This window comes from Phyllostomus discolor, chromosome 14, assembly GCF_004126475.2.
Source record: "Phyllostomus discolor isolate MPI-MPIP mPhyDis1 chromosome 14, mPhyDis1.pri.v3, whole genome shotgun sequence".
In the NCBI taxonomy this organism is placed as follows: domain Eukaryota; kingdom Metazoa; phylum Chordata; class Mammalia; order Chiroptera; family Phyllostomidae; genus Phyllostomus; species Phyllostomus discolor.
The window spans coordinates 36,321,511-36,349,205 of record NC_040916.2 but is presented as its reverse complement, the minus strand read 5'-3'; the positions used below and the strand labels follow the sequence as shown (position 1 = coordinate 36,349,205).

The 27,695-nt window shown below is 58.9% G+C and overlaps 2 protein-coding genes across 3 annotated transcripts in view; both read right to left on the bottom strand.

The window, feature by feature from the left end:
- Nucleotides 1-4,599: 4,599 nt before the first annotated feature.
- STRIP1 (striatin interacting protein 1) lies at nucleotides 4,600-21,229 on the bottom strand. Its single transcript, XM_028502910.2, has 21 exons — nucleotides 21,023-21,229; nucleotides 18,685-18,754; nucleotides 17,973-18,047; nucleotides 17,411-17,545; nucleotides 17,196-17,316; nucleotides 16,920-16,988; nucleotides 15,867-15,973; nucleotides 15,650-15,777; nucleotides 14,585-14,767; nucleotides 14,005-14,222; nucleotides 12,785-12,850; nucleotides 12,598-12,661; nucleotides 11,233-11,304; nucleotides 10,665-10,739; nucleotides 10,366-10,463; nucleotides 9,151-9,277; nucleotides 8,851-8,951; nucleotides 8,015-8,081; nucleotides 7,416-7,520; nucleotides 6,604-6,808; nucleotides 4,600-5,524 (listed from the first exon to the last, which is right to left on the bottom strand). Exons 1-21 carry the CDS (start codon nucleotides 21,200-21,202, stop codon nucleotides 5,277-5,279), a joined length of 2,514 nt encoding a protein of 837 aa, XP_028358711.1. The 5' UTR covers nucleotides 21,203-21,229; the 3' UTR covers nucleotides 4,600-5,276.
- A 4,336-nt stretch (nucleotides 21,230-25,565) lies between these two features.
- Nucleotides 25,566-27,695, bottom strand: part of AHCYL1 (adenosylhomocysteinase like 1) — a 33,216-nt gene continuing 31,086 nt past the window's right edge. For both annotated transcript variants that reach the window (XM_028502825.2, XM_028502827.2), the window contains exon 17: nucleotides 25,566-27,614. In XM_028502825.2, coding sequence (XP_028358626.1) covers nucleotides 27,608-27,614 — 7 coding nt within the window. In that variant the 3' untranslated portion in view covers nucleotides 25,566-27,607. The remainder of the gene's footprint in view (nucleotides 27,615-27,695) is intronic.

Below are 27,695 nucleotides of genomic sequence, written 5' to 3'. Positions count from 1 at the left end.
GTGGCCAGGCCATGGGAGGGTGGGCCTGCAGCAAAGCCCTCGAGGCCGGTGCATGCCCTGCCCCGGGTCCCTGGGGCTTCGGCCGGCACAGAGGGGCGGCTGGGCTCCCAAGGAAATGTGGGGTGGGAGGGCAGAGAGACAGCGCCGGTAAGCTTGTGGCTGAACTGACAACGGAGGGCAGTGGAACGGGAGGCCGGGCAGCTGGCGGAGGGCTCTGAGCTCCCAGCCGTGGGGGCGGGGCAGATTCCGGCCCCCAGAGGCCCCAGGAGCGTGTCTGAGCCGTGGGGCAGAGACGAAAGCCAGGACTCTTTCCTGCGGTTTCAGAGGATCGCCCATCCTATCCTTCATCCCCTCTTTCTGCCTTATCTCCGCAGCCCCGAAGGCAGGGGAAAAGCCGTCCTAGCCTCCCACCCTCACGGCGAATAGCACACCACCACAAGTGCAGCTCAGGCCTCAGCCTCCAAGGCTGGCCCGCCACCCCCAGGCACAGGGAAGGCCCAGCAGGCAGACACCAGCACTGGGCTTACTCCCAGAGCGGCAGGGCCCCGTCAGATGCGCCTTCCCTCCGGCCTGTCCCTGTGACTGGGCTCGCTGTGCCCGAGGAAACCTGTCCTCCTCTTCCCACCCGGTCATGGCCTGGCTCCTGGGCACTGCTTGCCCGGCAGTGCTGCTGCTGGCCGAGCTGTGGCCGAGCCCTGGTCCACAGGAAGGGAAGAGTCCAGGGGGCGCGGGAGAGGCCCCCAGCCACCTCTGGCCCCCTTGTCGGTGATGGCCCGGGGCTAAGACCGCTGAACCAGGTCTTCCCACTTCCGTGAGAGGACAGCAGAGTTCTGGACTTCCTGCCCACCCCAACCCCCACCCCCAAATCGGGAGAGATGCAGGGACAGCAGCTTGTTCTACGAATGCGACGAAAAAGACTGAGAGGGGAGAAGGACATAGCCAAGGGAGCAGAAGCAGGGAAGAGAGAGATAAGAAAGGAAAGCTGAGAGACCGCGGCAGCCGGAGCGGGAGAGGCGGGCAGGGGCCAGGCGGGGCCCACGGGGGAGGGCACCAGCAGGCTGCTGGCTCCCATCCAGGGGCATCTACCCACAGCTCATATTTTTCTGCCCAGTGACAGCTAAATGAAGGGAAAGCTAACTTTACAACCGCCTGCTTCGCACATAATGAATATGAATGGGCATCCCGGAGCCTGTTCCCTGGGATTATCTGTGTGCTGACGGCTCCCCCACTGCCTGGGCCATCCCGGCCGGCCTGTCCCCTGGTGGGGACCCGGGCCGCCCTTCCACCTGCTTCCCATTAGCCCCCCTCCCACCCCCCTCCTCCACACTCCAGGCATCTCACCACTAAGGCGCAGCCCCCAGCCTCGCTCCAGAGGTGACCTCAGCCCAGGCCCCACGCTTCCCCGAGGCCAGGCTGCCGCTCTGGTCAGCCCTTCTGGACAAGGAGAGGGCAAGTGGCGTCTCCTGGAATCCCAACCTGAGAGTCGATGGCCTTTGCTCAAGCCCCTCCCTGCCCCAGCGAGGCCACCCAGAGAGACCCTAGGTCTTGGTCCCAGCGAGGGGCCCAGACCCCGGGCCCAGCGTGGAGGGCCCGAGGCGGCAGGCCCTGCAGTCCAGGCTTTGGGTCTCAGCCCGGCACCGGGAGATGTTTCTCATTAGAGGGACTCGATCTCCCTTTCTGCCTCCCCCAGCCACTCACACAGCGACCTGAGTGGCAGTCCCGCTGAGCCACACTGCCCGCTGAGGCCCCGGACCGGAGCAGGCCCAGTGCCACAGGGCCCTGGGCACCAGGGGGACACTGGCCACAGAGCGTCTGCTCTGGGGCCCTGTCCCTGACGCTGGGGTGCCGCCCGCCCAGGCTCTCTTCCAGCGGGAGGGCAGTGCTGGGGCCAGTGGGACCGTGTGGCCCTGCAGTGTCTGTGCCACATCTCCGCTCCGACTTCCTGTTGTGGCCATCTGTCGACCGCGAGCTCACAAGGGCACCCAGAACGGGGAAGAGGCCTTCGAGGCATGAGGGCAGGGCTGCCGGGTCAGTGGCTGCCCCTTCTGAGAGACTCCTGAACTCAGAGCAGAGCGCTAAGGACCAGGGATCTAAGAAGGCCTAAGACATGGTTCTGGTCCTTGGGGTGGGGAGGGGGGAGGGGTTCTGTCTTCCCAGGGGACACAGGGAATGAGTGCAAACGCACAGAAGGTCAGAGCTGGGAGGGCCCCTAGCAGTGCTGACAGCAGCTGCCGTGTGTTGATCAGCCGTGTAGCTCCTCGCCAGCCAGGAGCGCAGGCCCGTTATCCCTCACTCGGGGCCCTCACGACTGTGCTGCCGTTAAACCGGCTTTACAGAGGAGTCAGCAGGCTGAACCTGACCAGCTCAAGTCCCCGCAGCGACCGAGGCCGACAGTGCCCAGCGCCAAACAGCGGCACGGCCGCCACTTCTCTGAGACGTCGGTTCGTTAGGGGACGGCCGGGAAGCCAGCCTCCCGGGAGATCGACCTCACAGGTAGGGCAGAGGCCCCCACGCACGCACGAGCGCGTGGGACCCGGGAGGGAAAGACGTGACGGCTGGGACAGAGAAGAGGAAAAGGTGGCGGCGACAGCCCCCAAGTTACCTTGCAGGGGCGCGCCTCTGGACACACCAGAGGCCAGGCCGAGGCCAGGCTGGGGCGGCCAGCGAGGGCCTACCTCAACAGGCATTAGCCAAGAACCTCCCCAGGGACCGCACCTGAGCAAGTACGGGGGAGCGACTGGGGAAGCGTGTGCAAACACACGCTCCGGTGGCGAGCGCCGGGCAGTAGCACGGGCTGTTAGAAGGGAAAGCGGGGGGCAGGGGGGTCCGGGACGCACACGCGCTGCAGACAGAGACCTGGGTCCGCACCCGGCCCGGCTCTCGTTATGCTGCCACCTCGGGCAGGCCCTTCGCCCTTCCTGTGCCGGTTCCTCGTCTGCAGGACAGGCCCTGCGGTGACACCGCCTTCCAGGGCTACGTCCAACAGGGAGACTCACGGCAGCAGCTGCCAGCTGCTGGCTGCCGCGTGGACGATGGGCTCGGGAAGCACCGATACGGGCCCCGAGCCTCCGTGACACCCAGTGCGTGGCAACTGTTGCCTAACCAGGACGGTCCCGTCCTCAAAGCGATGGAAAGAGCACTGGGCCCCGAGCCCACTAGCAACACTCCGAGTTTTATGTACCTCGGCCCTTTGCAAGGGGCCGCCGAGGGCCCCGCCCAGCTCGTGACCCACATGGGTCACAAGGCCGCAGAGGTGGGTGGGACTGGGTCCACAGGGCCAACCTGCTGCGGGCACCCTCTGGCTGTGCTAGGGCTCACACCCTGCCCAGGGCCCCAGGGCCCAGACCCTGCCCGGCTCTGCGGCTCCCGGTCCCTGTTCCTGTCCGCACAGACTCAGGCAGGTGTCTGGTGCTCACAGACCCTGCACGCCACGAAGGACAATGGCCCCTCTGGTGAAGGGAAGCTTTGGGGGGCTGGGGAAATCAGAAACGCGGAGCCCAGACTGCCGGTGGGTAAGAATGAATGAGCAACTCGCTCTTGCCCAAACCGACCCCTCACGGCGCCGACTTCCCGGAGGCCTTGGTGAAAGCCGGCAGAAAGCCCGCCACGCACACACCAGTTGTGTCAAATCCCCACGTCCTGTGCAAGCTATGTTGGGGCAAAACACCAGTTACCCCAGGGGCGTCCACCTCAGAGGCTGCGTGACTTACGTCAGGAGTGTGCTGCCAGCTGCCGCCCTGCTGTTCCCCGCCTCGAGGGCACATCAGGGCCTGTCCCGGAGCCCCGCCCGGGGCCTTGGCTCCGCAGGACCCAGGCAGGACAGGCACTGAACCGAAGAACCAACAAACGGAGGGTCCTCCAGACCACGACTCCTTTATGAGTCAAGACCCCTTGGGGATGCAAAACTCGTGCCCAGAGCCACCAGGTGAGGTACGGGAGCTGCAGCAGCTCAGGAAGGGGACACCCCTTCCACCAGCATCAGAGTGGGAGGCCGGAGAGGCGGGGCCTCGAGACGGAGTCAGGAGGAGGCAGGCGCGTCCAGGGCTCCTCCGAAGGCCAGGCGCAAGCTCCAGACCTCCAGCTCACAGCTGCCACAAGGGTTCTCCTTGCGCCCTGCACCCCAAGCAACCCTGAGGCTCCCGGGCCCTCGGGCACCCCCTTTCTCACCCTGAGGCTGACTCCCGATGGACTGCTTCCTCAGGCTCAGGGCACCTAAACTTCCACTCAGTCCCAACTGTCTGCCCCAGCGAGGGCCCAGAGCCCCTGACCCCCGACCAGCCCTCCCCTCCAACGCTGAGATCGGCGCGGCTGAGGGCAGCTCAGGAGTGTGACCTGGAGGAGCCCTGGGCTCCCGCCGCGGTGCCGTCAAACCCAGGGGTGCAGGACTACGTGTCGCTCCAGCAGCTGGAGCTGTGGCAACTCCAGCTGACCGGGGGAGGGGACACTTCGGAGGGGTGCCCGCCCCCGGCCCGGAAGGAACAGGCGGGCAGCTGGGCAGAAGACCAGTGGGGGGCCTACTGACGCAGGCAAGAAAACCCCCTTTCTGGACCCGGAGGAGATCCGCAGGAGCCTGTGTTCTGCAGACAAGGCCACTGGAACTGTTTTCGCTTCTTTTTAATGTAAACAGAGTACACAAACACGTTAAAAACCCGAGACGGCACGAGTGCGCACACACAGACTCTCGCACAGGTATTCACAGGCCGTGCACACCAGGGGACATGTGGCACCGCTGGGGAGGGGACCTTCTCTGTCCATCCCAGCCCCGTCCCATCTGGAACCAGAGCGCCCTTGAGCCGCAGGAGCCCCGCTCCTGCTTCGGGGGGGGACACCCGGCAGGAGGCTGGGACGGCACCACGAACCCCAAGGCAGAACCAGGGCTCCGACTCCCTGGCCCTGATCCTCAGCCCTCCTCCTTGGCAAGCTGACATGCCAAGGATTTGCACATCTCGAGAATAGTCAGCATGACCCCCGAAATTCAGATGTAATGGGTTCCCAGCCCATCCCAGCTTTTCCCAGCCTTGGGCTGAATGAGAAATGAGCTGTAACCAACCATGTCCCAGGGAGGGGGGCGGGGGGAGGGAAGAGAGAGGGTGCCGAGCAGAGACGGCTGCTCCCAGGAGGCTGGGCATCAACCAGAGGCCGGGCTGGTGCTGTCAGGAGGGTGCAGTGAGGCTGTGCTGCCACCTGGAGGCAGACGGGCACACTGCAGTGACCTGCGCTGGGCCCTGGGCACCTGGACGTCACCTCTTTCCTCTTCAGTCCCCCAACCAGGAGGCTCACTGCAGCAGCTCCTCCCAGGAGATAGGCTTGGAGAAGACCTCCCTTTCCAGCCAGAGGTCATAGTTCATCTGGAAGTCCTCAGGGAGGTCCACCCGCTGGCCCAGGACGCTCTGCAGGCAGTTGTCCACGGGCAGGAAGTCGGGGTTGCTGTGGGCCCGGTCGTAGCGCCGGGCGTTGAAGCGTTCGATGTTGGCGCGGAGGGCGCACTCCTCCGCCTGGAAGTCCCACGGCCGGGCGTCCAGATCTGGGCAGAGCAGGGAGGGAGGTCAGAGCCAGGCCCGCGGGGCAGCGCCCCTGCATTCCTGCAGGTGGGGGCCGGGCCCCCCCGGCTTGAAATGCTGATCGTCAGCCTCCAGGCCCTGTCTGCCCTCTGGGACACCGACGGGACTTCTCCCCTAGAGGGCTCACGCCAGGGGGGCCGGGTGAACGGAGGAAGCCAGCTCTGCGGAGCAGGGGCCACTCCCGTCCGCGTGGACGCAGCGAGGACAGACCCAAACCCTTCTCTGAAAGCCACCTTCTCCCTGGCGCTCCGTGGCCAGGGGAGGAGCCTGCAGGTCCCCCCTGAGCCCTCCTCTCCATTCTCTGCCCAGGCACAAACTCACAGGGCCCTGGGAATGCAGTCACATGGCCACGGTGTGCTGGGCCAGGGACTGTGACGGCAGCGCGGTGAGGGGACACCGGGGAGAACACACTGCCCAGGAGGCTGAGGCGGCTGCCCAGAGGGGAGGGGACACAGCCCACACACACACGGGACAGACGGGGGGCCCGGGGGGAGGCACCTGCTGGGGGAGGGAACAGGAGTGGGGACAGCACAGGCTGACGTGAACGGGCCGAGTGCTGTGTGCGCCCAGAGCCCTGGGCGGGACAGGCCGGCAGGACAGAAGCTGGGCCGGGCCACGGAGGACAGGGAGGGATGGGGTGGGGGCCTCAGCGCAGGTGGTGCGCTCAGGCGCTCGGCTCTAACTCTGAGGGCCACCAGAGGCTGGAGAAGGCCCTGACTAGGGAGGTGCCACCGCAGCTGCACTCTGGAAAGATCCCTGCAGCACAGTTCCGGGCACTGATGGAGGGCAAGGCCCTGGAGGCGAGAAAGGATCTGTGGCCCGAACCGAGGCAGTTGCAGGGGGAGAGAAGAGACGAGAGCGCCTTGTGACGGCTTCTGGAAAAGGAATGACTTCCAGGGAGGCACAGAGGAACAGGGCCGACCAGACCCTCCAAGTCCTTCCTAGCACTCCACACGGCCCCGCAGAGGGCACCGGGGCAGAGCGGGAAGGCACCCGCGCCCTGTGCCCCACCCCCCCACCGCCCACTTGTGCAGGGCCTCACCGTTGCCGTAGGCCCAGTCGTCATTCAGCCGGTGCCGAACCTTCTGGTAGATAGCAGACATGGTCTTCATGTTGCTCTTGCGCCACTGCCGCCCCAGGTATTTGGTCTGCACCTTGAGCAGCTTCAGCACGTACAGCTGCATCATGGCCTGCTTCACCTTCAGCGCCCGCTTCAGGATGGGGGCGGACTTGAACACCACCAGCATCTGCGAGGGGCACAGGCAGGGCCCAGTGGAGGGCGGCACGGATGCCTGCGTCAGCACCCGGCCGCTCACTCCCTCTGGGGTCGTGGCAGGAGGGCCATCGTCCCAGTCCTCCCCAGACTGAGGTGTTTCCTGGGACCTCGGACTTCCACTGCTAAAACCACCAGAGTCCTAGGCAAACCAGGGCCGCTGGCCACCCTCATTATGAGTCTTTCTGGAATATGAAGAAAGCTACAAATTCCTTCAGAAATACTGCTATATGCACGGACCTATAGTATCAGAGGCTTCATGGACCTCCCACCCCAAGGCACCCACACACTCAGGGTTAAGGGAGACCCCCAGAACCCTAGTCAGGCAGAAACCCCTCTGCAAGTGTGAATGACTCAGTGCACAACTGAGCTCCAGCCTCCAGCTGAACTCATCAATGAACAAGGAATCAGACCTTAAAATGCAAGGACGTGGCTGCAGGGCAGTTAGGAGGGGAGGAGGTAGCCATAGCAGCAAGCCCACCCTGGGGACCCCTGCTCCCCTGTACAAGGGACAGTACAGGGCATAGCTAGCACTCAGCTGGGAGCTCCAGGTTCCGGGCCTGCCAACCGCGCTGACTCACCATCGTCCTGGAATGCTTCCACTTGGTCAGCTTGTTCAAGATCCGAAGGAGATTGATACAAGAGAAGAGGTTCCTCCAGCAAAACTGGTTATTGTCACCTGCTTCCTGCGGGGCAAACCCAGGGGCAACCCTGACGCCCACAGCGGCAGGGGCTCGGCAGCCTCCAGGGCCCTCACGCGCATGATCCCCCAACTGCGGGCCTCTCTGGCCTGTACCGGGAATGCACTCCTCTCCTCAGCCCAGGGGAACTCCACCCCAGGAGCTGGCAGGGGGTGGTGGGGAGCACCCTAAAATTTTCCTGCAGGAAACAGCATGACAGTGGGGGGCAGGGCCTCAGCCCCCACAACCTGGGACATCGGGCTCCCGCAGAGCTGTGGCCCCAGAGCTGCAGTGTGGGGAGAGATCAGCAGCTCGGCCCGGTGACCTGCTCCCGAGACAAACTGACTCCCACATCCAAATCGTGGTGCCCTTGCACGCATGCGGTGCTTTAAGGGCCAGGCACTTGCCAGTGACCTCGCCTACCCCAGTGTGGGGGAGGCCGGCTCCCAGCCACCGACCCGCACGCGGAAGGGACACTGGGGAGGAGCCTCGCCACTCACCAGACTCTCGGCAGTCAGCTCCGGGAGCTCGTGCACCACGCAGTGGGGGTAGTCCAGGACAGAGATGCTGCGGGGGCAGGAGGAGGCCGGCGCCCGCCGTGAGCCACAGCCGGGGTCTGGGCAGCCGCTGTGAGCGGGCTGGCCCCGGGCTCTCCCCGTCGCTTGCTGGGACGGAAGGGGGACTCTACCCTGTCGGTACCGCCCTGGCTCCCCCAGCTAAATACCTGCTCCAAGGGGACTTGTAAGGCCCCTCAGGCCAGAGACCAGCTTGTAATCTCACAAGGGATGGAGACCCTGCCTTCCCAGCAGCGACGAATCTGGGGGTTAGGGGACGGGCGGGAGGCGGGGGGACATCTCAAGGCACTGAATTCAGGCCAAGCCCCTGCGGGAGACGGTGTCTGGCTGACGGCTCACCCCACGACGCACCACACTGACACGCAGGCACTGTCGAGTACAGCCGGCACCCGGCGAGAGGGGTGGGGGTTCGAGTCAGCAGACAGGGCCTGACAGTGCACGCGGCCGGCTGAGCTCCCAGACAGAACGGGCAGCCTGGCCGGCCTCCTCAAAACAGAAGGGCACAAAAAGGGCAGCGAGGGCAGCCCTGGAGCCCAGGATGGGACCCTTCCCACCCAGGCACAGGCTGAGTCACCGGTCCCCAGACTAGCTGGGGAGCTGGACTCGGATTTCACGGGGAGGGGCCGTGTCTCACGCTTCTTTGCGCCCTGAAGCCCAGAGAGCGCTGGCGTGTGGGTGCCGAGTGGGCTCAGTGGGAGGGGCCTGCGGGGAGCCCTGCTGACTGGCCCTGCCCGCCCCTCCCGATCCCTGGGCCCTGTCACCTGTTCTTGGCAGTGATGTAGGACATGATGTTTTGATTGAAGAACTTCAGAATCAAAGGGATGCAGTTGGCGAACACCAGGTGCTGGGCCATGTATTCAAACTGAAACCGACAGGAAAAAAGCAAGCATGGCCCTTGGGACCTCACCGTCCTTCCTCCGGTGACAAAGGCCTTGCTTGGCAGACTGAGTCTTAGAGTGTTCACTCAGAGCTCAAGGGCACCCACTCTTCGGGGCTGGAGGAGCAGCACCGCCCAGGGCCCTGGCCCAGAGGACGGGAAGGAAGGCAGGCCTTGCGGGTACCTGGTAGACGTGGTTCAGCTTAAAGTGCTTCAGCAGCAGCAGCAGGACGGCAGAGATGGCCTTCACAATGACCTCTTTGTGGCGGTTCACGTCCACGCCCAGCTTCATGCTCTGTAGCACTGTGGTGCTGGAGGCACAGGCCGAGGGTGAGCCTGCAGCAGGGCAGGGCCCCCACCCGCCTCCTGCCCCGCCCCCAGCTCCGAGCGCTGTTCTTCCTCTTCGGGGCGCCCCAGTCACACTTCTGGCCTATCTCTCTGCTTTTCCTCCAGCAAGGAACCTCTTTTTCAAGGTCTCCCCTAAGCTTCTGGCACCGTAGAAGCTGTCTTCCTCCAGCGTGTTCCGTGGCATAGCTCCACGCTGAGATGTTTCGTGTTATGGGGAAGACAGGTTCTGGGGGCCGATAAACTTACGAAGCTTCTAAAACTTATTTTTCAATTACACTTGATATACAGTAGTATATTAGTTTTAGGTGTGTGGCATAGTGATTAGACATTTAAATCAGTTTCTGAATTCAGGATTCAGGACTTCTCACCGTCTCTGGCACCCCCAGCCCAAGGGCCATCCCGATGGCCCAGTGCTCTGTGCCACCCCCTTCGGTACTAGCCAAGTCCCGCCTCCTCCCCCACCTGGCTCTCACACCACACGCAAGGGGCCCAGCAGCCCAGCAGGGCACCAGGTCAAGGCTGGAGAACACGCTCGGGGCTTGAGCTCACACATCAGAGGTGCAGTCTGTGGCCCAGGGAGGAGCCCCTGAGGACTCCACCATCGCCCCGAGATTCACAAATGCCCTGCGTGCCAGCCCCCTGGGGAGTAGGAGGGAACCGCTCCCCAGCTGAGGTCCAGCTACTGGCTGGCAAATCATCCAGATGTGGACCCCGCTCGCCCGGGATGTCCCAGTCTCACAGCCTTCAAGGGAGGGTCTCGGGACTGTCGGACACAGCCTGATTCACTCTGCAGAGGAGACACTGCCTCTCCCAGCGCCACCAGGCATTCCCCTAGCCGCTGAGTCCACGCTCGAGTCCAGGCCAGCTGGACTAGGCCTTCCCCCCAACCAGTAGAACTAAGTATTTAACTCGGTACTTACTTTTTCTGCTGAGCCGGGAACACCCTCAACCTAACCTGCAGAGAAGCTGAGCCCAGAAAAGGAGGCAACTAGCAAACCCCTCCCTGCTCTGCCGCCCCGACCTGCGCCCTTCACGGCCCCACGGCACTCACGGCATCTCCTCGGGCAGGACGTCCGCCAGGATGTTGATCGAGTCTGTTTTGGCCTTTGAGGTGGGAGCTGCGGCCAGCAGGATCTTCAGCAGCGCGATCTGCGGGGGAGGAGACCCTGAGACAGCCTGCCCCAGAGTGCCCGGGTGCAGGATGAAGCAAGCGGGCGGGCGGGCGGTCCTCCTGGAGAGGCTCAGGCAGCGGGGGGAGGGGCCGAAGGACGCACTCCCAAGTCCAGTGTGGCGGGGAGGGCGATCCCACGGCAGGCGCCCAGGGCCAGGGCCCCCTGGAGAGGCACTCACCATGTACTGAGGCAGGCTGGGGAGCAGGCCTTGGTACAGGGTTTCCGCGGGGACTTGCTCGACTTCCTCTTCTCCCTTGCAACACAGTGGCACACACTCAAACCCCAGTCCGACCACGGTCTCCCGAGCCAGCTTACTCACTGGCCAGGGGGATGTGGGGGGGAATCTGTAAGTGTCACTGTCGGTAAAGATGCTGGTGGTGACAGCGGGACCTGCCAGGCACTCTCTACTACTCCGCTAGTCCTCACTAGCGCTCTGTGAGGAAGGCACTGTTATTATGCCCACTTTACGGGTGAGGACACTGGAGCACAGGGAGACCCCGCCTTCTGCTGGGCTGTCACCACTGGATAGCAGCGCCAGGACTCAGAGGCGGTGGCTGGCTCGGAGTCTGCATTCTCGACCCCTGCACTAGACACAGGTCACCCCGACCCCCAGCCCCCGGCCACAGGAGTGAGACCGGGCGGGGGCTTTCTGAGGGCAGGGGCCAAGGCGGCTTCGAGGGCTGGGCTCAGCACAGAGCCTGGGAAGGGCTGGGGGCCCTGCTGGCGGAGGAAGGCTCCCGACTCACCCCCGAGAGAGGAGAGCGCAGGAACTCCTCCTCCATCTGCGCCTGGACCTCCGCGATCGACGTGTACTTGTGCTGGGGGGAGGGGAGAGGGCGCTGCGGGCTGCGTCTCGGGCCCGGCTGGCCGCCCGCACGCTGGCCCAGGGCCCACCCCACCTTCCTCCAACTCGGTCTTCCCCAAGAGGGCTACAGCTCCACCACGATCCCTCACTACTGTCCAAAACCCAAACCATCTTCCTAAGTGAGCACTTGCCTTTAAGACCAGTGCAAACGCACACAGAAGATTAGGAAAAAGCAAATTAAAGGAGAGAAAGGGGCTTTCAGGTGCCAACAGTGACAGAAAAACTATTAAAAGCAGAATCAAAGAACTTAAAAGTACTCAGAATCAAGTACCCAAGTACTCAAAAAGCCCAACTACATGGGCCCACTTAGTGCTAAAAACTTTAGAAATGTTTCAAAAACATAAACATTTACACCCAGATACGCTGGGAGGAGAGACCTCTCTTCCTTCCCCACCCCTGGAGTCCCCTCCCAGCTGGAGGGACATGCGAGTGCCCACACCTGGGTCCCTCCCTGCCGTCACATCCCCCCCCCAACCCCGCTGGCTCGTGAGTGTGGGAGGAGGAGCAGGGTGTTCTTGGCCCAGCCTCCTTCTCTTCTCTCTCTCACAACCACAGCAGAGCCGCCACCCTCTCCTGCTCCAGCACCAGGCCCAGCTGGGTGAGCTGCCTCGCCCCGGAAGTCAGGGGGTCGGGCCCTGCCGCCGCCACATGCTTCGCCTCCCGTCCAACCGCTCCGTCAGCAATACAGCTGGAGCTGCAACCCTGCTCCTCTACCTCAACTGCCTTAGCGCTGGAGCAAGAAAAGGGGGAGGGTGTTTAATGGGCCCCTTAAAACTTCAAGAACTCTCAGCTAATATAATCTTTTTTTTAAGATTTTATTCCCTTTTAGAGAGAGGGGAAGGCAGGGAGAAAGGGGAAGAGAAACAGCAATGTGTGAGAGATACATTCATCAATTGCCTCTCACACGCTCCCCAACCGGGGACCTGGCCCTCAACCCAGGCCTGTGCCCTGCCTGGCAGTCGAACCAGCGACCTTTTGGGCACTCAACCCACCAAGCTGCACCAGCCAGGGCAGGTAACACAATCTCGAGCGAGCCACCAGTGAGTCCCCAACAAAAGCTCAGCTACAACAAATAAGACCTACAAAGCAGAGCTGCCAGAAGGCACAGCCGCAGGCCGCCCATCCCTAGGCCCAGCGCCTCCCTCCAGGCAGAGGCAACCAGGGCAGAACGGCTCCTCCCAGCGGGCTGGGCTCACTTTCCTCGCTGGGGACCAAACCAGGCCAAAAGTGCACCCGAAGCCACTACCTGTTTCAGAGTCCGGATACTTTCGTGGATTGGCCTGGGCAGCCCCACCACCGTGCTCGTGTCGCTGGGGAAGAAAGGAGGCCCTGTGTGAGGCCCAGACGCCCGTCCACCCGGGGCCCCGAACACCAAAGGCCGAGAGGGAGGACCTCTCGCTGCCTCTCCTCAAAGGGACTCAGGTGGCGCTCACCTGCCCAGGGTGTAGCCGATGAACTTGCTGCGGCTGCACTCGAGGAACATCTCGATGTCCTTCTCTCTGCCAAGGAAAGAGAGCAGGGTTTGCAGGGCACGCTACTCCGAGGAGCCCTGGCTAACAGACTCCCGAACGTCCGGGAACTGTGAAGCCGGGAGAAGAAACCTCCCACGACAGATTTTCTTTATGGGAAACAAAAAGAAAAAGAAATAAAGAACTGAAACCTTCCATCTATTTTAATGTCCTTCACAATGATGCTGAATCTATAATCTGAAATTACATGTAACCAGTTTACTTGCAAAATTAAAGTGATATTGTAAAGTGATTTACAACATTATCATTGGAAGTCCTCAAATAATTAAAATTTTTACAACAATGAGAGCTATAAGCTACTGATTTTCTCACGAGTCACATCTCCGGTCCCACACAAGCAGTGTATCCTGCCCTTCCTGACGCTCTGCTGTGTGTTCCCATCTTGGGCCCCTGAAAACTGGGGCTTTACCTGGACTAAGAAAATGCCTTTAGCCCTGGCTGGTGTGGCTCAGTGGATTGAGCTCAGGCTGTGAACCCAAGAGCTGCTGGTTCGATTCCCAGTCAGGGCACATGCCTAGGTGGCAGGCCAGGTCCCCAGTGGGGGGCACGTGAGAGGCAGCCACACATTGATGTTTTTCTCCCTTTCTCCTTCCCCTCTCTCTAAAACTAAATAAAATCTAAAAAAAATAAATAAATAAGAAAATGACTTTATATCCTCTTACATGTTTACCTACTTCTTAGGTTAGTGCTTTTTCAAACCATTACCATTTCTACATGTGCAGGTACCTTGCCATCCACGAGTTCACACACGTGTCTCAGATATCTTAATTACGGTTCCAAAGGATCTCTTCCTTCACCCAGAATTTTTATGTTAACCATATACGACGCCAGGGCGCGTGGGGATGAGCTCACTGGCACGTCCCTGTTCCCATTTCCCTCCCCCTCCCCCAGCCCGAGTCCAACCAGGAGCCAGCTCCTGTTGCGGACTCAGGAGCACACGAGGGCCCCTCGGTGCAGAGCCAGCAGGGCCAGCACAGGGCCCTGTGAGAGCACCTCACCCAGGAGCCACAGCCGGCCCGGCCGGGCGGCGGACTTCACATGGAGACGCTGGCCAGGCGCCCGGCCGGAGGGCAGGAGGGCTCTGGTTCCAGGAGCCAAGAGCATTCTGCAGGTCCGAGGCTCACCTGACCTTGGGCGCCCATGGAAGCCCCTTCGGGCAGGTGAGCCTGTCGGTCTGGGGGTGCTGGAGTGGGGGAGGCATCACCTCGTCGCGCTCAAGGGGGAACGTCTCCCCCTCCAGACTGTTGTCGTCGTCATTCTCCTCCTCCTCTTCTCGGGAGTCATCGGCCTTGTAGGGGTCCCGCTCGTTGAAGGCATCCAGGTTGTCCTGCTTTATCAGGGCCTGCACACGGGAGGGGGGGGCAGATGACAAGTGCCAACTGAGGGCCCACAGCGGGGCAAGGAAGCTGGCGAGGCTGGACCTCAGAAAGGTGGGAGGTGCAGAGCCAAGGGCAGTGGGAAACAGGAGGTCAAGGTTGGACCCAAATGACAGGCCGTTTCCTGTCCTAGTCCCTTAAAAATACCACGTCCCAGGTGCCCACTGAAGACCGGGCCCCTGGACGGGAGACGCAATGTTCCTGCCCGAAGGCCTTCATTCGGACTAGCTGTTCAGAGACAACTCCCTACCACGCTTGTCCGAGGACCAAGCCACCGCATGTGCACCTGCAGAACCCTGGGGAGGGCCGGGACCTCTGTCGCCCTCACCTTGTGCTCCCGCCGACCCCGCTTCTGCTGCTGCTCGATCAGGTCGGAGGCCGAGGCCGGCGGAGAGGCGGCCCTCATGTTGCGGATCACCTTGATGCTGTCCTCTGGCAGCGGGGGCAGGCCCAGCAGCGTGCGCTTCTCCGCCTTCATGCTCTGCAGCTCCTCGAAGCCACCCAGCGTGCACTGCGTCAGACGGGGAGCAGGGCTGTGTCGGGCTCGAGAGCAGCCGGGACCCACATCCCTGCAGGACCTCACCACCTCTGCACGAGGGACTCCCCGCACTCCCCAGGAGTTCAGCAACGTCGGAAAGGGAGAGGAGCAATGGGGGCTGGCTAAGCCTACCAAACACACACATGTGTGCTCTGTGTATGACTCGCTCTTCGGGTTAATAAAAAACGAACGAAAACGCAGACTGAAGAGCCTAGCCCTTCCAGCTCCCAGGAAAACCAGTGAGCCTGTACGCTTCAGAACGGGCACATGCCAGACTTTCAAGTCAGACTGCAAATCCAGCTGACCCCGAAACAACACAGGGGATGGGGTGCCCACACCCCATGCAGTTCAAAACCCACACAGAGGTGAAGTCGGCCCTCCACCTACTTCAGGGATTTGAAACCACGAGTCAAAAACACAGCAGACTCTTGAACGTGGGTTTCAACTGCATGGGTCCACTTGTATTTTAACAACCCACATATAACTGGACCCGCACAGCTTAAACTTGCGTTGTTCACGGGTCAACTGTCTATTGCAGAATATTCCAATTAAAAAAAAAAAAGCATCATCTAAACATCCCCCTGGAAGCCAGCAGTGCCAGCAATTTTAGGCCAATTACTTCCACTGTTTCTGAGCAACTCAGCTTTCCTCTCTGGCTTCAGGGAGGCTCTGGGAGGAGCGAACAGGATGTGCGGCCAAGACAAAACGTGCAGGCCACTCTGAGGAGGGCATAACGCCCGGCCCGGGCCCCACGGGGCCGGCCCCTTCTGGAGGGAGGGAAGGAGGGCGAGTCCGAGCCCCACGCCTGCTCCGCCCCCTGGCACCTGCGCTCCTCCTCCCCCAGGAGGTGCTCACCAGCACTGTCTTCCAAAGCAGCAAGAGAACCTTCTTCATGGGGAAGTGAGGGGCGTGGCCACTGCAAAATTTGGTCACCATCCCGAAGAGCATGATGGCAAACGGCTCGTGGTTGTACAGCGGGGAACCTGGAGACAACGCGAAGGCATCAGGGCCGCAGGCAGGGACAGGCCTCTCCCCGCCCGCCAGCCTCAGCGACCGGGACCCGGGGCCCCACCCAGCTCAGCCCTGAAGGTCTGCCGCATCGCCTTCCACTCGGCTGTGTCCTCCTCGCACTCCTGGTGAACGGTCTCCACAATCAGGTACATGATGTTGAGCAGGACCCTGCGGACGAGAAAACCAGGAGGGTGGGGGGTCACGGGAGCGCTCGGCTTGCCCACACCCCAGAGGGCGTGAGGAAGCTGGAGCAGGAAGGCTGGCTGACGGGGGTGCTGCGGAGTCCAGGACACTGAGAGCCGCACGGAGCATGCGGTGCTTCCTGCTCAGCCCCACGCTGCCAGGGCTGGGCTCAGGCCTGTTCTGTGCCTCCGGAGTCTAGCCAAGTGCTTACTCAAAGCAGGCGCTGGACAAATGGGTGCTAAGTGGATTGCTGTGAACCAGAATGGCCAAAAGCACTTACTGCCCTGAGCTTCCCGGAATGAAAACGACACAGAGGCAGCAGCGAGCTGTGGAAGTGGGGGCTGGACCTGCCAGAGTGGAGTAGCGTGGCAATGTGAACAGAGTGTGGGTACCACGGTGAGAGTCGGGCACACAGGGTGATGCCAGGGACCCTGACTACAGTGGGGGCACCACCAACCCCCAGTCTGAAAACTTCCACTTCGAAGTGCACAAGAAGAGACAGACCCTAACCCTCACAAGGAGGGGAAGGTGACCTTGCCCTTGAGCAGCTGCCACTCCTTCTGCACAGCCACGAAGCGTCGAGAATGGTCAGGACTAACCGCACACAGACGGCAGTCAAGCTGTGCATGAGAGCCGCATCGGGCACTTTGTGCAACACGGAATGCCACAGCGAGCTCTCAGAGGCACTGTGGTTCTGTCACAGGTGGCTCCACCTGGGATTTCCTCTGGGAGACTCAGCCCAGAGCCACCCCCCCCACCCCCCTGCGCACCAGGAGAGCCCTCAGCAGGGCCGACGAAGCCCACACGGAGCCCAGCACGCCTGCAGGGTAGCGTGTGAGAAGGAACACGCACACGCACACGCACACAGCACGAAAACCCAAGGACGCCCCCCCAGGCCCCGCTGCCCTCACTGTGGCCCATGCGGCCTCACCTCAGGTCCGTGCTGTCGGCCAGGGAGATGGCCGGCTTCCTCACCGCACTGCTGCACGCGGCGCTGTTGCTGCAGGAGAGACCGGAGTCAGCGCCTCCCCCAGGGGCAGGAGCTGCCCCGTCGGGGGAGCACGCCACCACGACCTGTGCCTGGACGGCACGAGATGCCACAGGACCGGGGGTGAGACGTCAGGCCCTGGACCAGACCCTCTAGACCAGGCAGCTCCGTAAGCCCGGCCCCCGCCCCTGCCCCTGCCCGCCCCTCGGGAGAACTCACTCTATCTCCATGTTCAGAAGCTCCACCAGGGCATGGAACGTGCCCACCTCCAGCAGCAGGAAGACGTTGTAGCGCATCCAGGTCTGCACTTCCGCCTCGGAGCTGCACTCCCCGAAGGTGCCTGCAGGGCCGGTGCACAGCTCACTGAGGCCCCCCCGGGTCTGGCCGGCCCCATCACCCAAGGGGAGGCGGGGGTCCGGGGGCCCACTCCATACCTTGGGCAACGTAGAGAATGGCCCGGGCCACCTTGAGTCTCTTCTCCCTGGCGGTGACTTCCAGGCCATCCAGGAGCCTCATGGCATGGGTGCGGTGCTGGTTGGTGTCCAGCTCGGTCCACTTCTTGTCCGTCACTGAAGGGCAAGAGGCCAGTGACGCCTGAGCCCAGAAAACCCTCACAATGGACCTGACACCATGTTTGGCCACCAAATTCCGGACTGCCACGGGTCCAGAGAACTCGGAAAGATCAGTTACTCTCTACATAAGGGCAAGGACACACTGCTGCCTTATGAATTGCATTCCCAGACTGAAAGAAAGAAGGCTGTTTTTGGTGCAAGTTCAATCACATCAAGTGCCCTTTCCCCCCAGCACTCACACTCTGAAAAGCCACCACCAGTGTTCGCAAGCCCACCCTAATGTCACATCTGGTCTGGAACAATCACAGGTCAGCAGCCTTCGCCGGCCACCCCAGGACAACTGGGGTGTTCAGAGACTGTGAGACGCCCTGCGGCCCTCAGGACACGGGCTGAAAGGAACCAAGAAGCACAAGGCGCTGCTCACCGTGGGTCCGGAAGTCCTCCTCAAAGCACTTCCGGTTCATCAGGAACTCGGGCCCTTCCGTGTAGCTGTAAAGCTCTGTCAAGAACACAGTCTCGTTAGCTCCGTGTCCACACTCCCACCAGGTCCCACGAGCAGCAGAGACTGTGTTTTGTGACTGCTAAGGGGGCCTCGGCGTCCTGACGACCAGGACGGAGAGAAGGCTGGCTTCCCCGGCAGCCGACCACCGGAATGCCGGGCAAGCACCCACGCAGGCGTGTCCGGTCTGGGGCGTGTGATCCCCCCACTCCATGCTGGAGGTTGGCTGCTGGCACGAGCACGCGTCTCTCACGTGGCGGCCCTCTCCTGGAGAGGACCTGGGCTTTGGGGCTGGAGGGGCAGCTCAGCAAACCCCAAGTCACACACGCGCGAGGCTGGCGTGCCCAGATGCAGGCACACTTGCGGGCAGTCCGCACGACCACTGCTCTAGGCGAGACCGCTGTCGGGGACAGTGCGTGGCCAAGGAGCTGCGCGCACGGAGACGCTTCATCAAAGGAAAAGGCCAGCCACAGTCATGGGATGCATGAGGCCCGAGCCCAGTAGCTAACCAGTTTGCACACACCATTACTCAGACTCCCGGGGGGAATGGGCTCCTAGATGGCATTCACTCTTCATTTTATTGAAAACCAATAAGGAGAAAACACCCCTAAGTAACACGAAGGTATAGGCTTTTTACCCGAGAGCTCTGCGGCCCACTTGTCCGTGTCGGCGTACTCGAACTCCAGGTCTGGGGACTCGGAATAGCCCTGTTGAGAACAGGAGAGAGAGAGCGACAGGTTGCCGAGATGCCAGAGACACTCGTGTGAAGGGCCGCTGCCTCCACTTCCCCGAAGCTCCACCACAACACTGAGTCTCCCGAGCCAGCACGGGCCCGGCAGGGCACCCGCCCTCACTCACGACTACACACACAGGCACGTGTGCGTGTGAAGCGCCGGCCTCTCCAGGAGACCGCACGTTCCGTCAGAGGGGGAACTCGGTCCATTTTGCTCACCCACGGTTTCACAATGCCCGGCACACTATTTGGCATGAATGAATGAATAAATGAATGAATGATGGTTTAAACTAAAAAAAAAAAAATACTTGCTGGGTGAATAACAAAGCTTCCATGCAATCTGGGCAGTGAATGACCGTTCCACGCGGCGCTGAGATTCCAGAAGCACCCCTTCTGTCTGGCTAGCGGGCTACCAACAGCTCAGGACGGAATGAGCGCTCACACCCTCAGTCGTCCTGCCCCTCTCTCAGCGTTCCCTGAGAACTGACAGACGGAGAGGGCAGCAGCTGAACGGGACGGCTCCCCTCCCGGCACAGGAGAGAATGTGGGCAAAGAGAATCTTTCCATTGTTGCAGACAGGTGATCACTGAGAACACATTATCTTGGAAGCCTTATTCTCAGAGGAGAGAAGTGGAGAAGGAGGCAAGTCCTCAGGCTTGATCACAAGCCACCGGGGGAGACAAAGACCACCCACAAAAGGACACAGCACAGCCGCAAACACTGAGGAGCCCGGCCCCCCATTCAGCGGCAACAGAGGTGCGCTTGCGCGAGGCCCTGAACTTCAGTTCCGTCTGCGGGATGGGGTGACGGAAATCTGGCTGGAAGTTTTCCAAGCATTAATCACAGCGAGGGAGCGCACAGTAGGCTCTCACCAAGTGTCCGCCTCCCTGTCCTCCAGGCCCTGCTCAGGCCCCCAGCCTGCAGATCTCAGCTGGGAGCTGAGACAGCCTGGCTTTCCCTAAGAAAACGCATTCAGACAGGGCTCTGAGCTTAAATGTGCCCCTGACCGACTGTCCTGGTGCTGATCCCAGATGGGAAGTCAAGGGTAGAAAGAGAAATTTAAATGCATCAAAGGGTATTTATTTGATCACTCACAGCTACTTAAAAAAATGTAAAACTCTTTCTTCACGGATGTCCCCCACCCTGCAAAAGGGCTCCTTAAGAGGTCGGTTTCTTCCCTTCCTCAAATAATTCACTTAAGAGCTCAAGGAATGTCTGCTTTGGACTTGCCAAGTTTTGACATGTTTTCCCAGGGGTTTGCCCTTGCCAACAAAAACCAAAGCCTGACTTCACACGTCTGAAGGCAGTACCACCAGGTGTTGATATGACCTGGGGCGTTATGCATTCCCTCTCATCAATAAGCGTCTGACTGATGACCCACCCAACTGCCTCCGGGGAAGGAGAGACCCCCCACAGTAAGTACTCTGGGAACAAGAAGCCCTAAATCGCTGCAACGTGAGTGTCTTCATTCATGAATTCCACAATGGGAGGCAGTGGGAGGGAGGAATTCTTTAACTCAGGGTGAGGCGACTCACCCAGACTCCAGCCTCTCAGGAAGGGGAGGAACAGCACGCTGAGCCCTCACTCCTGTTTAAAATGTGTATTTCTGATCTTTCACAAGAGTTCAGCATCGGGCGCACCGGGCGCACCAACCCCCAGACACTGTCGCACCGTGGCCTGAACCTGCCCTGGCTCGGATCGGATGGAAGGATTCCCTCTCTCCTATTCTCGCAACCTCCTGGCGCCGTAGCACCATTGGTGATAATTACCTCCATCCGGCTTCCAGGGCCCTTCCCCTCCCGCACGCGCCGGCCACCGCGCGCTGTGGCACCCACAGGACCAGAGGCAGAGAGGATTCGGGACCGAGGGTCTGCCGCCCGACCCCCTGGAGCGCAGGTGTGCCACCGATTCCTCACCCGCAGAACTGGGGTGGAGGCGGCTTCCCAGAGGCTGGGGCTCCGAGAGCGCATCCACAGCTCCGGTCACGGAGGAACCAACGAGCAGCCACCGGCTCCCGGAGGTTCTCCCGGGCGGCGGAGCTCGGGAAGCGGACCCCGGCTTCACGCCCCCGGCCGCGGAGGTGCCAGACTTACGTCCTGCTCTTTTCGCCCTGAAATGACAACTCCCCTGTCAAACCCTAGCGAACCCTCCGGGAAACCCAGCTGAGACCGGAGAGCTGCCGCTGGCCCGGGTCCCCAGACACAGCCCGCCGGTGCTGGCCTCGCCCCCCGAAGCTTCTGACCTCCGAGTCTTTGCGCTGGTTGCGGTTGAACTCTCGGGCTTTGCCGCCGGGCAGGAGACCCCCGCCGGCCCGCGGTGCCCCGGGTGGCGGCTGCGCGGCTGCGGGCGGCGGAGGCGGCGGCGGCTGAGGCTGCTTGTTGTTCATGATCAGCGGGCCCGGACCGCCGGCTGCCGGCTCCATCTTGGCTCTTCCACACCCCCGGCTCAACTCCCGTACAGTAGCAGCGATGCAGCTCTCGCGAGATTTCTTCCAGGAACGCTCCTCGGTCGCCATATTGAGTGTGGCGGCAGGGGCTGAAGCCATCTTGGCTGCCCAACGCCTCGCGAGATTCTCTCTGCTTAAGCTCTTACTTTTTTCGGTCTTCTAAGGTTCCTATTTCAAGTCAGTCCCAGTTTAGATGTCCTTGTACCTGTGAGACCTCCTTTAGCCCCTTGAATCATTTTAGTCGTCCCCAACTTCAACTTGGCTTTGCATCTGTCATAGTGAACAAAATGGACATGTTTCCAGTCTCCAAGGAGTTTACTTTCAAATGTGGTTCAGTGGACTGAGCGCTGCGGGCCAGGTCCCCAGTTGGAGCACGTGCGACAGGCAACTGATTGATGTTTCTCTCAACCCATCAATGCTTCTCTTGCACATCAATGTTTCTCTCCCTTTCTCCCTCCTTTCCCCTCTCTGTAAAAATAAATTTCAAAAATCTTAAAAAAAAAAAACCAACCCCACAATGTGAATGTGTTCAGTACCACTGAACTGTATGGTTAAAAATGCTTCAATGGCAGATTTTGTTACATGTATTTTTCCACAAAATTTTCTAAATTAAAAAAACATCAATTGAACATTTGTGGGGGAAAATGGTAGGGGTTAGAGCTGGTTCCTATTATTTAGTCATATTTGCATATGACATTTGATTTTGAGAGGAAAATTAGAAAAAAAGACCTTATTCACTAGGCATGGGAAGCACAGACAAGGAAAAAGCCCTGAGTGCTGATTTGCTGCCATTGTACCAGTCAGTGCCAGAGAAAGACAGTACCTCCCGCATCATATCTTAGCATTAGAGCTGAGATGAAAGTCTTGGCTTGAAAAAATTGGACACAAACCCATCCCCTCTGTTGACAAATTCCCTTGGAAGCAAGCGGGAAGAGCTAGTGCCCCTCAGAGAAGGCAGCTGGCCCTTGTTCGTCCAGCTCAAGCTCCTCACTAGACTTCCCGACTAGGCAAGTGACCCCTCGGAAGTGATGTGCCCAGACAGGAATACAAAGGCGAGAGATATTGAAGAAAATGACCCATTTTTGGTGTGGCGTTTATGCACTGAAATGGTGGAATCAGTGAGTATGTGTGAGAATTTTTGTGATTGAAAACCGACCAAGTCCGGAGCGCAACGGCCCAGCCACGGCTCATCAGTGAGCCCAGGGGCCCCCATCGTAGGAAAACTGCAGACCGGCCTGGCTTCCCGAGCTGCCAGGACTTCAATTCAGGAAGCGCGAGGAAGGTCATGGCATCTGCAGTTTGGGTCTTCATGCCGATGCCGTTTCTTCTGCTGAAACACTCTCTGCTGAGAAATGGCACCCCTGGGAAAACTGCCTGAGAGTACCCTGGGGAGCCTCAGGGTACTTAGGAGAAGGGCCACAGGGAGCCGAAAGACCTGGGGTCTAACCTCTTAGCTCTACCTCTCAACCACCCTGCGACAGTGGAGATGTTCCCCTTCCCCACAGCCCTGAGAGTCTGTCTCTCCCTGTAGGTTCTGAGACAGAACACAGGAATTTGCATTTTTTAAAGATTTTATTTGTTTTCAGAAAGAGGAGGAGGGAGGGAGAAAGAGGAGGAGAGGAGTATCAGTCTGTGGTTGCCTCTTACACACCCCCAACCATGGGCCCAGCCCACAACCCAGGCCTGTTCCCTGACTAGGAATCCAGCCAGACACCTTTGGATTCTCAGACCGGTACTCAGTCCACTGAGCCACACCAGCTAGGGCAGGAATTTGCATTTTTAACCAAACCCCACATGCAACTCCAACACCAGAAACCTGGTCTGGGGCTGTTTCCTACAAGCGATGTTGCCCAGGGTTAAGCATGGACCCTGGAGCCAGACTGTCTGGGTTAATTCCAGCTCCACCAACTTAGGAGCAGAGTACCTTGGGCAAGTTACTTCACCTGCTGCCTCAATGTCCCCATCTGTGACACGGGGACAGCAGCAGTGCCTGTCTCAGGGGGTTACTGTGAGGGTCATGTATGCTAGCTGTGAAGCATACAGGACGGAGCCGGTCACACAGCACAAGTGTCATTGTTCTAGAGCCACAAGCCTTTGCAACTTGAAAAAAATTCCGAACAATCAAAAACATGTCCCTGGTTTGGCCAAAACTACTTGGCATCAAAACATGATCTGAACAGATAGGAGGCTATTAATAGTTGTTACTTATCCCTTTTTCTATAGATATCAATAAACTTACTGCATACGAGCTTATTGACATTCGATATTGAATGCTAGTCCACATCCCCCTAATAGGCATTACCTAATATACTGTATATTCATCCATTTCCTAATAATCTGAAATATTCTCAGTTTCAAAACACAAGGGGTGCCCTGGCTGGCGTAGCTCAGTGGATTGAGCTCGGGCTGTGAACCAAGTATCACAGGTTCGATTCTGCGTCAGGGCAAATGCCTGGGTTGCAGGCCATGGCCCCCAGCAACCGCACACTGATGTTTCCCTCTCTCTCTCTAAAAATAAATAAATAAAACCTTATTAAAAAAAAACAAAACAAAACACAAGGGGTTCAGTAAAGGGATTGTGGATTTATTTTCCTTTGTTGGCCAGTGAGAAGATGCGCCATCTGCTGGCTGAAGTGGAGAACCACAGTCACAGGACAGCAGGATGAGGGGAAAAGGCAGGAGGATCAGACAAGCACGTTCCAGAACAATTCTTTTTAGAGCACATTTTAAAATGCCTTCAAAGGCTGCTGTGCGGGCAAAGATGATGTCATTTCAGCTTTTAAAAATTCAATTTATTAAAGTAACAAGTTAAAAATACAACTCTATGCTTTTTAAAGTTTAATTTATAGGTCTTAATTTATTTGTAAATCTAGCAAATGTTAATCACTATTAAGGAGACTCTGAATATCCAATTTATAAACTTAAACTCCTTCAAACATTTCCAAATGCCCTTATACACTTAATATATTTGACTTCCCTTTTTTGAGCACTTCAATTCTAAACCAAATGCAAACAAAAATACAAAAATGCTATTAAAAGTTCTAACAGTGTCTAGTTTCCAATAGTACATATGTGTGTATATATACGTGCATCATTAATTGCAACTTAAAACTGGTCATGAACTCTAAATTTATTACTGTTACACATTCTAAATCAAAATCATACATTCCTCCTAGGTAATTTTTAAGTTTTCATCCATTTGCTGAGACTCCCTCGCGACCCCAGAGCAAACACGGGCCAGGACGCAGGTGGGTTAGCCTCTGCCGCCCAGCAGAGAGCTCTCCGCTGTCTCGCTCTCTTGGTGCTCTCCTCCTCTCAGTGCTCTTGCCCTCTCGGCGTCTGCTCTCACAGACACTCCCTCTGCTTTCCTACTAGCGTGCAGATCCAATGACTCCAACACACCTTCCCTTCTTCACCACACCTCCCCATCCAGCCTTCACGCCGGGCTCCGCAACCTTTTTTTTGTTTAGGGCTGGAGTGAAAACACGTCTGACCTCATGGGCCGTTTGGCTGGAACGACTCCACTCTGCCGCTCCGGCACGCGGTGGCCACGGACATCACATCCCGAGCAAGCAGGGCTGTGCTCCCAACTTCTGAAATCTGCACTTGGATTTATGTGTGTGGATAGTCTCACGGAATTTAAAAAACACCCCTTCTACCAGTCTGCACAGAAATTGTCAACACTGGGACCAACTTAACAAAATGGAAAACGTACTACTTTTGAACAGTTTTTTTGTAAGATTTTATTTATTTTAAACAGAGGGGAAGGGGAGGAGAAAGAGGGGGAGAGAAACATCAATGTGTGGTTGCCCCTTGTGCACCCCCCCACTGAGGACCTGGCCCGCAACCCAGGTATGCACCGTGACTGGGAATCGAACTGGCAACCCCCTGGCCCGTGGGCCAGCACTCCATCCACTGAGTCACACCAGCCAGGGCAGAACAATGTTAATAGATGCACGTCACATCAGGAGACAAGGCAACGGCTTCAGAGACGGGAGAGGAGCTTAAGCTCACGTGACTCTGGAGACATTCTTCAAGGTAAAGGTTAGGTCCAGGTCTCAGAGGGGCACTACGCAAGTGGGGAGCCCTGAAGTGTAAGCAGCAGGCCTGCTTCTTGAAGACAGTGAGTGCGAAGTGCCCGGCACAGAGCGGGCACTCAGGATACCAAACTGAAGAGATCACCTAGAACTCGGACTCCAGCCCGCGGCCCTCCAGGTTGGGTCCTCAGCAAATCTCTGCTAGGCACTGCTGACTGGCCCGTGACCTGCCCCAGCCTAGAAAACAGGTTCTAGCGAAGTTTGCTGTTCAACCAAAAACAACACAGACACCCAGTAAGGTCTCATCATTTTAATTGACTTTAATGATTATTGCTCATCTGCAAGGATTAATATTGCATTCATAAAAATCACTCAATACAAAATAAACTTGTTCCTCCCGAGTTGCTCTCCACATGCTCCCTCTGATGCCAGACATTCTCCCACGGTGTCCTTGTTGCATGGCTTGACAGAGACGAAGCCCTTGCCTACTGTTCCTGTGGACACCGTAACAGACACGGGAGCAGGGGCAGGCCTGAGGGCGGCGGGGCCTGGGCCCCCTCCCTCTGGCAGAGCTGACGTGACGCATACCCCTGTTGGCCAGGTTACTTCCCCTAAAGGATGTGGTGTTCTGATTGGCTGGTTACCTGCCCTGGGAAAAAGGGCTTGAACCTTTAGCGTCTACAGAGAAGCGAGCATGGCCATACTGGCAAGGAGTGGGAAGGGGCTGGGTGGGGAGAAACAGGAGAGGAAAGGGCAAAAAGTTTGGCAAGACCGTGGTGCCCTGCCGGGGAGCGGCAGGGCGAGCGAGGGCTCTCCTTTCTCGTGTTCCGGTTTCCACGTCTGTCTCTCTGAGCAATGGCGGTAGAGAAATGAAAACTCCTAGTACCTAGCACTAACACCTGACCCAGCTCTGAAGGATCACAAGCGAGAACAAGTTGAGGATTTAGGATCCTGGATAATTATACAGGTAAAGCTCAGGAGCACGCAGCTCAGGTGACCATGCGGAAGTGCTGGTGAGCGGAGGCAGGGCCAGGGACACGCCCCTCTGGCCACTGGGAGCCGCCCTGCGGGATTCCTTCAGAGCGTGAGGCAGGCCGGACTGGCTGCTTTCTCTACACGCACACGTCCCTTTCAGATCTTAGCTCAGAAACGTTTTGTGGCACGTGTCAATCAAAAGGGGTACCACTTCTGTAAAACTAACGTTGCGTGGGGCCTGAGGTCCCGGCTCGGTCTCCGCAGCTGGCGTTCCCTCACCAGGGCCAGGACCTCCTTCCTCCTCCCGCCACACCCGCCTCCCTTCACGCAGTTCAGGTTGCAGAAGCACAGCTGTCCAGAAATTTGCTCTTGAGGGATAAATCCTAGAAATAGAGCTCAGTGCTTTATGCTGAGTAAAGGCCCGAGGGATTCGCCTTCAGCACAAGCTGTGTGGGGCAGAGCTGACAGAACTGGCGGTTATGACCCCAGTTCATTTTGAAGCTATAAACTGCGGGCTAGGAACAGGGATTCATCCGAGTTTGAGACCAGCACTTCTCCAGACTCAGCTCTGCCCTCTTAGCTCCAAAGCGTTCGAAGAGAAACTGAACCAACTAGCCACCCACGCAGTTTCTCAGCGTTAAGACTAAACATGTGTCTTACGTATTTTTTGCACAACAGAAATAAATGCTGGGGGACGAAATTCAACTTAACAGAGGGCAGTCTGGTTAAAAACCTGAAAAATGAGGGGGTCTGGTGGGGGTGGAGGAAGGGCTGTCCCAATCCGGGTGGGCCCCCTGGGTCTGAGCAAACACCACCCACCAGCTCGCATCTCTGGGCCAGACGCAGCCCCTCCACACAGGATGCGGGGCGGAAAGGGGGGGCATTTGGGGGGGGGGGCAACGTAGACCACCCACGTCTGACCCGCCTGGCCGGCAGGTCCCTCCCCTGCTCCTCTGAGGAAGTCAAAGAGCACTGACTTCAGCAGCTACGAAATGGGCTCTTTTAAGGCAATTTAGACTCTGCAGATTGTTCCACCTCGAAGGTACCTTACGCCTCCTGCTGATAAGGTACCCAGTTAAGACTAAGTCCCCAGAAACAGTGAAGGAAGAGTCACCTTTCTGGGCTCGGAGAGTAAAACCCTTCTTCAGTGACTAGAGCGAGGACCCCTGAACCCCAGTTTCATCTAAAGAGCCACGAAGCAAGTTCCTGTGCTGTCTGCAGAACTTGGGCAGTGAGATGAGAAACAAGAACGAAATCATAGAAAACACATCGAGAGGAAAGGAACAGGACAAAAATAAAAGTGATCTTTAAAAAGCTTTCTTTGAGAGCTGTGTGGTTCACGTGGGCTGGTCCTCGGGGGTGTGGTCCGTCAGTATCTGGAGGGAGAGAGAGGGCAGCTCAGCCCCGGCGCGCTCCGAGGGGAGGGGAGAGTCCGGGGCAGGCACGCTGCCCAGGGC

Bases quoted from the DNA above. Each gene is read 5' to 3' on its own strand.
- STRIP1 (XM_028502910.2), bottom strand. From the start codon at position 21,202: ATGGAGCCGGCAGCCGGCGGTCCGGGCCCGCTGATCATGAACAACAAG. The intron at 14,223-14,584 runs GTGAGGGCGACA...TCCCGTGTGCAG, and splicing joins GGGGTCGGCGGGAGCACAAG to GCCCTGATAAAGCAGGACAA. The intron at 10,740-11,232 runs GTGAGTCGGGAG...CTGTGTTGCAAG, and splicing joins TGCGCTCTCCTCTCTCGGGG to GGAGAAGAGGAAGTCGAGCA.